The sequence below is a fragment of the Anabas testudineus genome, chromosome 24, assembly GCF_900324465.2.
Source record: "Anabas testudineus chromosome 24, fAnaTes1.2, whole genome shotgun sequence".
Classification (NCBI taxonomy): Eukaryota; Metazoa; Chordata; class Actinopteri; order Anabantiformes; family Anabantidae; genus Anabas; species Anabas testudineus.
Genome location: NC_046632.1, coordinates 5791353 through 5802662, shown reverse-complemented (window position 1 = coordinate 5802662; position 11310 = coordinate 5791353). Strand labels below are relative to the sequence as shown.

Sequence of the window (11310 nt, the reverse complement as noted above, 5' to 3'; positions counted from 1 at the left end):
GCCTGTCAACGGTCATCACTCTCTCTCTCTTCTTCTCTCTCTGTTATGGATGGAGAAACAGACGTGCACCACTGGATTTGATCAACTCAGTCAGGCACACTTAACCCTTTTTGTGACCAGGATCCAAGCTTCAGCAGCACCTCTGCTGTCACTGGGACAGGCCGCTCACCCCTCCCCATCGCCATAACTTCTAAATATCAATATTGATTGATCACCTAGCTGGAAAAGAAAAGAAAAAGGCAGAAGCAGATCTGTGAAAATATTATTTTATTTGTAGAGCTTTGCAACGAGCAAGCCAAGTCATCATGCTCCAATTTCATATCATATGTTTATCCAAACCACACAAGAGCCTTATGGTTCTTCAAGGAAGTCTCGCTATAGTTGCACCCTGACACCAAGCCAAAGACGATAAGCCCCAAGATAAATTTCCATCCGCCTCTGCGTGGACAATGAAACTTTTGAACTTGAACTTTGAGGCTGTGGAAGTTGATAGACTCCTCAGCGCAGAGGAAATGTCTCTTTGATGAAGAGCTGGAGGGCAGGGCTCCTGACCATCGCGGACCTGGCCTGGAAGACGCTTTTCATCGCGCCACTAATGGCTCTACCTAATCAGGCCTGATTGGGGCTGCTAAATAAATACTCTCTCCATTCATAATATCATGTAACTTAAGACAAAATCAATACCTAGACTGAACACTAATAGCTAGAGGCAAAACAAATGTCTCAGCTCTGGCTGCAATATATTTTTCATAATGAGTCCATCAGTGACATTGGCATGGACTTTTGATGCTTCCAAATAAAGGCACATTGTTTCAGATTTTTCATATCTGGGTAAAATGAGTGTATAGATCAGGTTTAGATAGAACAATTTCAAATTGAGTCAAGCCTGCAAACAGGTCACAAACAAGCTGCGCTCTACACTATGGCTGCCTTCAGTGAATGACTTGCTCTTCTGAGCAAACACCAAGCGTGTCTTCTTATTTTTAATATTAATCTTTCATAAAAATCAGCCTTTCAGAAGAAGAAGGAGTACATTTGAAAAATAAGCACGAGCTTACGGAAACAAAACATCTACAGATTTTGACAGATCGAAAATGAATGAAACAGTCATAATCAGCAAACAACAAAGGAACATCAATCACAGATGAATCAAGGTGTCTCCCCCCGGAGCCAGGACTTGATAATAAACACTGGAGTCAGACTAGACTAGACTGTGGGCTTGGGAATAAATAAAGTGAACGACCCTGACATCAGCAGCTAGTAAAATGTTTGGCCGTGCGGGCCAGTGGAACATGTATGAAAGAGAGCTTTGTGTTATGAGAAATAAACACAGACAGACACAATCACGTTTGAGTGAAAAGTGTTATGTCAGAAGTTTCACTTCAGCAAAATGGGAATCTGGTTTGAAAATTGTGAAGCTAATTGCGCTTGATTTATCTTCTGCCCCACTTCTGTTTCTGCAATCATAAGGCCGTGTGCACCGTGTACTGAACTCCTCAAGTCCAGCACACATGGGGACGTTAAAGCAGCGTAAGGCGCCCTACAGCACAGACTAATGCGGCATATGACCTGCTCACTACGACAGAGGCTCCTGGGAGCGTCACTGAAGAAGACTGGAGGACAGTCACGTGGATGTTGGGAAGGCATGTTTATGTGCGTGTGGCTGGTTTGTACAGTTGGGGCTCGGCCGGGTCGTGGGGTGGGGTGGGGTGGGGTGGGAGAGCTACTTGGCCAGTCTCCTCGCCACGTCTTTGTAGGCCGTCTCGATCTCAGCATCAGCAGCGCAGGTGTTGGTGAATTCATCGCGCGTGTAGGCGTTCTTCAGGTACCGCCACACGCCCGTCATGTCCGAGGGGATGTCGTAGTTGCGGTACTTCTTCGCAACAACCTGGGAGAGGAAGCAAAGCTGTCACCTCAACAGTACATACTCAGAAAGGGCCCCTGAGCACACGTCCTGATGGATAAAGAGAATTAAAAAACAATTGTATTGTTATTTTACACAAGTCAGCATCCTCTCCTCCTTTACCTTGACTATGTGCAGCTTAGGCAGCAGGTTGCAGTCTGCCAGAGTCAGCTCATTGCCATCCAGGAAGCATCTTCTGGAGCCTTTCTCCTCCTCTCTGCTGTTTGCATCGATCTCATCTGGCAGCGGGCTGTTCAGGTAGTCATCCAGCTTCTTTAGAGCCTTGGTCAAACCTTTCTCTAGAGCTAAGCGCATAAATCACATGCAGACACACGAATACGCGTAAATACACAAAGTAACATGAGTTGTGTGGCAAAAACCCCGGTGCAGCAAAATCCAGTATATGAGTCCAAGCAAGTCTCAAATACTGGACTCTGCTACAGCCTAGTGGAGGAAAGATGTAACTGCTGTTTCTCAGTGCCTGTTAGTGTAAATGACACAAAATGAGCAGCCCACCAGCGTTGGCCTCTGGTTTGGTGTTCTTGATGTAGGCTGAGAACTTGGCAAAGATGTCATTTCCAGCTGTGTTGGACTCCCTCTGTTTGGCGGCCAGTCTGGGATACCTGAGCAGACAGGGACAGAGGCAGGAGACAGAGTCAGAGCCGCAGTCAAGAACGAAGCATCTGGATAGCATTAACACCTGGGCCGGAGCTCAGTTCAGACTGAAAACATGTTACACGCTCCCTCCGAGCTGGCCACCTGCCCCTTAAGTTCCCTCACACTGGAGTCCGTCTGTGATGTAGAAAACTTTACAGGCAATAAAAGAAAGATTTAGTTAATGTGACGCTTTTCTCTGTAGCTGCACTCACACGCTGACTCGGACTTATTTTTTACCAACAAATACCCAAAAAAAAAAAAAAAGAAAAATTACACAAAAGCTCTGTCAGTGACGGACATAACGTGCAAAAGTACCTGAGACACATTTATAGTCATTGACCAAAGATTTACAACAGCCATAATCAACAAACAGCCGGATCAGTTAACATCAGGACTCATCAACAGTCTCTCTAGAGTTCCCCGTGCTTTCAACAGTGCTGCTGAAGTGAAATAAATCTAGCTAAAGGCAGTGTGTGTGTGTGTGTGTGTGTGTGTGTGTGTGTGTAGTCTGCGATATAATCTGATACTGTAAACAACATGTTGTAAAACCTTCCAGCTGAATTACTTTGGGGGACTGAGAGTTTCCTCAAGGAACTCCTCGATCTTGTTGATATCAGTCTTGACCTCTCCGTTGAAGGTCAAGAAAGGAGGGTGTGTCCCGGGGGCTAGGTTCTGCAGATCAGCTGGCTTTCTACAGAGGGCACAAGAAAAGCAGCGTGTCACAAGGAAGCCGTAAGTGTATTTTAGTGTGGGCAGCACCCGTCTCTGTGTGCTAACCTTTTGAGGTCGACAGTGGTGACGTTGAACACGACTCCTTTGAGCCAGAGGATCATGAAGAGACGCTGAGAGAAAGGACAGTTTCCAATGCTCTCTCCATCGTTGCCTGCCTGCACACACGTATATATACACACACACACACACACACACACACACACACACACACACACGCACAAGACGACAAAAAAAAAAAAAAAAAAAAAAAGCAGAGGGATGAAATACAACATGGTGGAAATGCAGTGTATACATGTCAGCACACATGCTGTATACAGTGGGTGGACAGCTCATAGTATCACAGCATAGCATGTAATTCAATCCTAGATAACTAAGCTGTGGGAAATGAGCAGAGCTTTGAATCAGCTCTGACATACTCTCAACAAATGTGAACATTATATTTCAAACAAACATAAACTAGTATTTTATTCAAGTTTCTGTAATTGTCTCTTTTTTTGTTCTATGGACACTGAACTCGATTTATCTCTGTAGAACACTACGCTGCCTGCTGTCCATCCACCATCTTGCTCACAGGGACAGCCGATGGGAAAATCTGATCTGTTACACCTTGGCCACAGGGTTGTAACTTTGCTTCACACACATAAAGACATATTTGGATTAGGTGGCTGCTATCGTGATTATTATCTTGATAATTAGCTGGTAAGGTTGCTAAGATAAACACTATGAAAGAACTTCTTTAACACAGAACGTTCAACTGAGGATAAAACCTAAAATAACAAGATATATTTTTAGACTCCTGACAAAATTACCTCCTCTCAACCGTGCACAGTACTTCTGTAAATGCGGCAATATCATGTGTCAGCATGTATGGACACAGAGCAGAGCACCATCAGTGACACCTAATCCACTGGCTCTGCTGAATTATACATAGTGATTCCATCACTTGGTGCAACGACCAGCAGGGCAAAGGGTGCAGGGGTCAGACCTGTCGCCCTGCTGTCACTCAGAGTTCCACAACACACAGCCAGTAAGTGCACTGACCTCGAGGTCGGTGGGATTTGACAGGAGTAGGAGTTTTCCTCATTTAATACTGGCAAGAAAAAGTATGTGAACCTCTTAGAATTTGATGGTTTTCTGCAGTAATTTGTCATAAAATGTGATCTGATCAGTCTGATAGTTAAAACTATTATCATATATAATGTGCCAAAAATAATGAACTTTATTATCCTTAAAGGAGGAATGTAAATAACCAATAACATTAAATGGTTTACATAAATGCAGCAATAGCAGTCATCTCCCACGAAGCCACAGGGTCAACTCTACACAGCTCCTAGCAAAGACCAGAAAACGGGGGAGTCAGTCTAAAAGTAGCTGAGCCAACTGTATCTGCGCCAGCCATTGATGCTCTCAGTGCTGCCTGAGTGCATGTGATGTTTCTGCCGGTGCATTGTTTGGGCCGGGCTCAGCGGCACAGTCGTAACACAATACACAAGCCCTAATAATAGCCGATCATCATCTAGAACATGTAGCACAAAAGCTGTCACGTACATGTGTGGCCTGTAGACATAAGGAACGTGGGTGAATGTGGCTGCTGAGGGATCTGATGATGATGGGCGTCCAGCTTCACGTGACCCATCACGGACATGTTCACGTACTCTATGCAGGATGTAAGATCAATACCAAGGCAGTTTCAGAATAGCTATGTAACCTAATCTCACAAGTTACCCTGTACCAAGTACCACATTCTTCAAATACCTGAGCACAGCGCATCACAACAGTCAAGGGAACAAAGAATGTATAAACCTCTGATGTGTAGATGAACCCAATGACACTTCATAAGTAATTTATGAAGTGTTATTTCATCAACAGCCCCAACCCTCTACAGGCGACGTGGTATAGATATTGGATGGAGGAACTTTAATCAAGCTGGACAACTTTTTTACAAGAATAAAATAAGTACTAGTACAAAAAAAAAGGAAAATAAACCAAAAAGCATGTAGCATTAGGTGTATTACAGTTCCTACCCTGCAGACCTTAGAGGGTCCCAAAAATACCACCAAACTGTGTCATGATAGCTTCAACAGGCTGCACAGTGACACACTGAGGACATTGTCCATTTAGGTCATATCTCAGAAGGCAGCATGTGGAAAGTAAATCCAGGCTTGCAACTCCTGCTATATAGAATAAACACCCCCTATGCAGTTTACCAGTTGTGCATCAGACTGGCTCTGCACATAGCCCACGACACCAAAAAAAAAGATCCAGCTGGTTTTATGTGTTGGAGCAAGTGAAGAACACTGTGATCCCAACCCGGTGCGTTACCAGTGGTGCTGAACTTTTAGTTACCAAGCTGACTGTTTTCCTGGGAGGTGCTTTGGCTGAAAGCAGCATTCACATCACCTAATTGGGTCAGTGCATCCAGGCAGCACGCTAGCCTTCCTACTTGCTTCCACTTCACCTGCTTCAGGTATATTCACCTGCCTCTAACATTACTCTGGGGATTTCAAGTGCATCTTGTTATGAAGAACAAAAACAACCCTGTATCCGCTGCAGGTGGTACTTCGAATCTTCTGGAACATATATTTGAGCTGTGAATACCTGCACAAATACAATGTACAGGAACACCTGGCGTAGAGAGGATGGTTACTTTCATTTCCAAGAGAATTAGCGCACCATGCACAACTAAATCAAGTCTAAAAGTGGCGTGTCAGTCGATTGCATAACACAAATCCTTCTTGTAAAATAGTCAGACGGTCGCACCACAGCAGTGCAGAGCGTCCCACCATCAAACAAGCAGCTTCAGTATCACTGTCACAACAGTCCTGTGTCAACACAGAGCGCAGTGTGCCGGTGCCGCTGTAACTCTACCTGTGTTATTGGGTTACACGAGCTTTTACAGTAATACCGTATAAAGCCTCGCTCTTCTATCAGAACTTAACTTGAGAAAACACTTTAACCAAATTTGTGTCTATGTCTTACCTTGACAAAAAGTTCAATATCAGGTTCTCTGTCTTGACTGTTAGTGGACATGATATCTGCTTTTGGCTGCCACCTTGATTCTTAAAGTTTTTTTTTTATTTATTATTCTTTTTAAACTACAGTCCTTTTCTCATCCTTGAAGGCCTACATCCTCCAGAAAAATGACGGAAAAATACAGATGTCGTCTCTGAGATTGTCTTCTCTCGGTCCCTCTCAGCTGAAGAGGCTGCTCTTGGTTCTGCTCCCCTTCAGTTTCTAGTCCCTGATTCAAGATTTCAACCACTTTTTTTTTTTGTCCTGTAAAGGAGGTGTATGTCCTGCGGGTGGGGATGACAGTCAGATGTCCAGGTGGCAGCTATAGCCGTGTGCTCTGATTTAGACACAGATGGTGAACAGACACTAGCTCTCACTGACACGAAGTGGAAAACAGGTGTCAGTCTATAGCAAGGGGGTGGAGCTCCATCTCTCTCTTCCCACCACCGCAACCAAATTGCCCTTTGATGAACACCACCACCGCTCATCCTCTCATCTTTCCCTTTTTTTAAACTGGTTACAGCAGACTTTTATTTACATTATTTTCCATCACAACATGCGGATTAGTTGCTGACACAAAAGCCTAACATTATATGATATAACAGATATATAACAGATAGACGAAATATGTTAGTGTTGTCAGAAAAGCGGCTTCACATTTGTGTAACTTGTTTCTGTGCCTGCAGCATTTTTAAAGTTTGTTCACATGAGTTGAACTGTGGCAGCTGAAAGCAGGTTATATTTGATCACCAGTAGGAGACCTGGAGAGGATTCCTCTGTGAATTATTAATGCTCGGCTTTGGATTGGAGACAGGAATTGGTGCTCATTTATGCAGAGGGCCTAAATAGGGCAACAAAAATAAAAGCATGTCCGGCTGCAAAAATCACAGTCGTTCCCTATTTGACTGACTACGAGGGGACACTGAGCTCTGATATATCCAGGAAAGACATTTCTCATCAACTGTTTCTAACATTAGAGTAGCCCCCTCTCCTGGCTGATGAGCCAATATGCAAGACGAACCAATGACTGGGTCAAAAGTTGCCAATGAGTGTTTGTCAGGGAAACTGTTGATAAGTTTCTGGATGTGTGATTTTAGTTTCTGGGTTGGGGTTCTTGATAGAGATCATAGGTACAGTTATAAGCAATATGTAATAAGCTTTACAATGATAATAAGCACAAGGATACTTTTTTTTTTCCAGATATACTTTTCATGTATATCTTTACTAAATATAACTTTACTAAAAAGAAAACCTCTTACAGAAAAGGCACTTGAGTGTTTATTTGTGGTGATTACAAAGTAATTCCTCTTATGACATCATGGAAGCAATAAGCAAAGTGGTCAATGTCCTAGTAATTAGCTTATTTTTTATAATTTATATTATTTTCCTAACAGGAGCTTTACATTGATATCATACCAGCCTCCTGTCTGCACGAAGCTTCTGCCAGGAGACGGTTTAGCTTGTCACTGCAACCTACGAGAACTGTGGACACAACCAAGTTTCTCCCTAGTTCAGCTTTAGATGTTGTTCAGTCTTCTCATCTAACTCTTAGCACAAAGAAAATAAGTATATTTACCAAAATGCCAAACCACCTGGCTCTCGTACAAATTAAAGTGCTTAAGAGGTGGTGGATTTTGTTACCCTTGACTTTCTTTTTATTTATTTAACATTTATTTAACATTTATTTACCTAGGATAAAAAATCAAAACAAAACTCTATTTACTCCATGGACCTACTCAGCTCTAACTGCGTTCTCTTATAGAGCCACCAGAGGTCTCTGCCTGCCTCCCTGGATTTGAGCTGAGTCTTCATCGGGACATCCCCGCCCCTCAGTCAGCATCATCAGTTTCTATTTGAATGTCTGTACATAGTGTCTGCACTTTACCAGTCAATGCTTGAGTGTAAAGAAGATCTAACTGAGGGCCCAGCCAGAACTGATCCACAGGATCACCTTCTCTTTTCTGTGGGGAGAGATTTCATTAAATCTTGTAGGACAGCACTACCTCGGCCTCCTCTACGTTTTTCGGTCCTCATTCTCTGTCAAGTCTTGTTTTTTTGTCCTCTTGACACAAAGGAAGCTCAAATCAGTGACTTGTTGGGCTAATCATTCACTTGAGTATCAAACATTTACAGACATTTTACATCTTTTCCTGAGCTCGGGGGCGGGGGGGGGGGGGTCTCTGAAGACATCCACCTGCCAAATCAGACGAGCCAACAGTCTTATGTTTGAAGTCATAACATGAACCATCAGTTAATATTCTTATATGGCCGTTCTACCTGAGCGATCAGTTATTTTATGCTATCCTAAACAGAGTTTGTTACCTTAGAGTATGAGATTAAAAACCGACTGTCCACTGTGGAAATGTTTCTCAGTGATAGATTACATATTGTCCAGTGTGCTGTTTTATCACAGGGAGTGGGGGAGGAGGCTTGTAAGTGTTCAGCTTGGACAGATGATCTCCTCCCTACTTTTATAGTGCTTCGTTTGGTTTATGGCAATCAATGAAGATTAAAATGTTGGGAAATCCACCCACGGGCTGGATTTACTCCGGTAGAAAGGCCAGTTCTAGTATAAAGGGAGGGGTGGTATGTGAAACAGGGGCCAAGCATGCTGTTACTGCTCTGAACTATGGTCCATGTTTATCATAACTGTGATATACCACATCTAGATAGCTTATCTGCTGCATGTGTCAAACGTGTCCTCATATTGTAAATGTGCTAACATGCTGAAGTTCTTCACTTCCGGTGTCGATTGAGGGGAACTCCCAAATCCCACCCAATGTTTCCCAATGTATACCTGATTATGGCTGATCCCATACAAAGACATAGACATGTATTTTCTAATTTAGTGCAACCTACCGCATTCATTTCCTGTCTACTCTATGTTTGACCTCACGCTATTTTGGTTCAGATCAAACACGGGTTCAGCCCAATGACTCCAGCGCAATCAGCAAAGTGACCCCTACACGTACTGATACTACACAGCAGAGCAGTGCAGCTCTAGCAGAAAAGCAGCAAAACACACGCGGGCGGATTTGCTCCAGCATGGAGTTCACCCCTGTTTCTATGGCGTTACAGTAAACGAGTTAATTATTACATCAGACTGCCACCAGACTAAAGTCACTGACTACGGTTCGAAAACACTGAGCTTATTGCTCCTACGGCACAGATCTCTAGTTTTAGCTGGTGTCCATTTGTCACTGATTTCAAAAAGGTCTTTTTTTATTTTTTACATTAAAATAGTCCCCTGGTCAGTTAAGGTTCAACAGCATATCATGTTTGCTGTGGCTATAAATAAAGTGATAAGGTAGCTGTTTAAGTATTTAGATAACGTATAGTGCTCGACTATTATTTCTCCATATAACATCATTGTTAGATCATTTACGGCTTTTTAGAAACAGTTTGCTTTTGGTCCTCTCACGGTTAACATAACCTACAAAAGGAATCAAGGGCATAAAGTGATTGTAACACTGTAAGTGCAAATGGAGCTTGTTCAGATTTGAACCTTGACTGTAAAATGCTTTAGTGCTGACGCTGCTTATTCAGTAGGATTTTTATCATATCATGACCTCTTGATATGACTTTTAACAAATGCCAAGTCACCAACATCACTGATGTTGCGCTTTTTTATGGGTAAATCTATTATTAGATAATTAATATATACTTCAAATTGCCCTTACTTGTATTGTTTCTCACCTACTTCATTGCTTTTGTGATTTGTTTTACTGTGTGGCTGCAGCAACACTGCTACATAATCTTTATTCCTTTTTATAGATCTTATACTTCAGTCTGCTAATCACCACCAAGCTTGTACAAAATAAAACAGGTATAGGCACAGGTGGGACATGTCAGGTCAAATGTCATATTAGGTTTAATTAGCTTGGAACTTAAACACAAGGAGATGGTTATTAAAAATGAATTCAGTTCTATTCCCAAATGAAGACTGTGCTAATTTCCTGGAAAATGTACTATTGTACTCAATCTGTGTGTGAACTGTTAGTGACATTAAAGGATGAATTCAGTGCTGGTGACACTTCCCAGCAGAGTGAAGCACCCAGCAGGGCGGATCCTGAGGCCTTATGGAAAAGAAGCTGAGTTCATCAGTGATCTGAGGGGAAACTTGTCTGATAGTTCATGCTGAACACTGAACACTCTCCTGTCTTGTTCTGTACCAACCTGTAGGAGCCTTAAGTCTTCTTACCTTGACGAACAGAGAGATGTCGGGCTGGCTGGGGTCAGCCGGTGCAGCGCTGCTCTCATCCAGAGTCACATTCTCCAGAGTTTTCAGGCTGTAGTCGACCGGCTCCGCCGGCTTGGCGCCAATGTTGGGGTGGGTGTAGGCCATCAGCATCCCGTCCTCGGCGTTATCCTCCTCCTCTATCATCGGCTGGATTGACGGCTCGTCGCACGGGTCTCCGGGGTTGGCGGAGGATGCTGAGGAGCTCGAGGAGCTCGATGAGCGCCTGGATCCGCCATTCTCCACAGTCGGCGCAACTTCTTGCTCTGCAACGTGCTTGGTTTTAACTTCACCCTCATTGCTGGATGAAGAGGACGAGCTGCTGCTGCTGCTGCTGTTGCTGCTGCGGCGGCGGCGCCTGTCCCTGACGTCCATATAGTCCGGTGAGCTGCGCTCTCGCTCCGCTGAGGCGTGGACCTGCACCTCGCTGACAAGCTGACGCCGGGCCTCACCTGAGTTCTCATACTTGGCATCTCGATCGGGACTGTCAGCTGCAGCACGGCTCTCATCGTGCTCATCTACTGTGATGTTGTCCATGTTTGGTGTTTAGTTTAGTTGCGGAGGTTTAAGAATCAGAGCTGGAGTTGCCGGAGTGGTGGCGCACAGTCCGCCTGCCTCTGACTGACTGAGCGACTGGGCAAATTCCAGCGATAACTCATAAAAGACCTTTGATCCTGCAAGTTAACAAGTGATTAATGCAAAAGCTTAGCACAGTGCCTTCAAGGACATTTGTCACAGAGGAGACGTGCGTATAAGCGGGATCGTTCCA

The 11310-nt window shown here is 43.8% G+C and overlaps 1 protein-coding gene across 2 annotated transcripts; it reads right to left on the bottom strand.

Moving 5' to 3' along the window:
* Positions 1-257: 257 nt before the first annotated feature.
* Positions 258-11178, bottom strand: clic5b (chloride intracellular channel 5b). Of its 2 annotated transcripts, none has more exons than XM_026342035.1 (6): positions 10506-11178; positions 3338-3447; positions 3126-3251; positions 2420-2526; positions 2027-2208; positions 258-1888 (listed from the first exon to the last, which is right to left on the bottom strand). In XM_026342035.1, the coding sequence occupies exons 1-6, from the start codon at positions 11076-11078 to the stop codon at positions 1724-1726; spliced, it is 1263 nt and encodes a 420-aa protein (XP_026197820.1). In that variant the 5' UTR covers positions 11079-11178; the 3' UTR covers positions 258-1723. The 2 variants fall into 2 exon arrangements, with proteins under 2 accessions (XP_026197820.1, XP_026197821.1); XM_026342036.1 differs by lacking the exon at positions 10506-11178 and adding an exon at positions 6272-6684.
* Between the last annotated feature and the right edge of the window lie 132 nt (positions 11179-11310).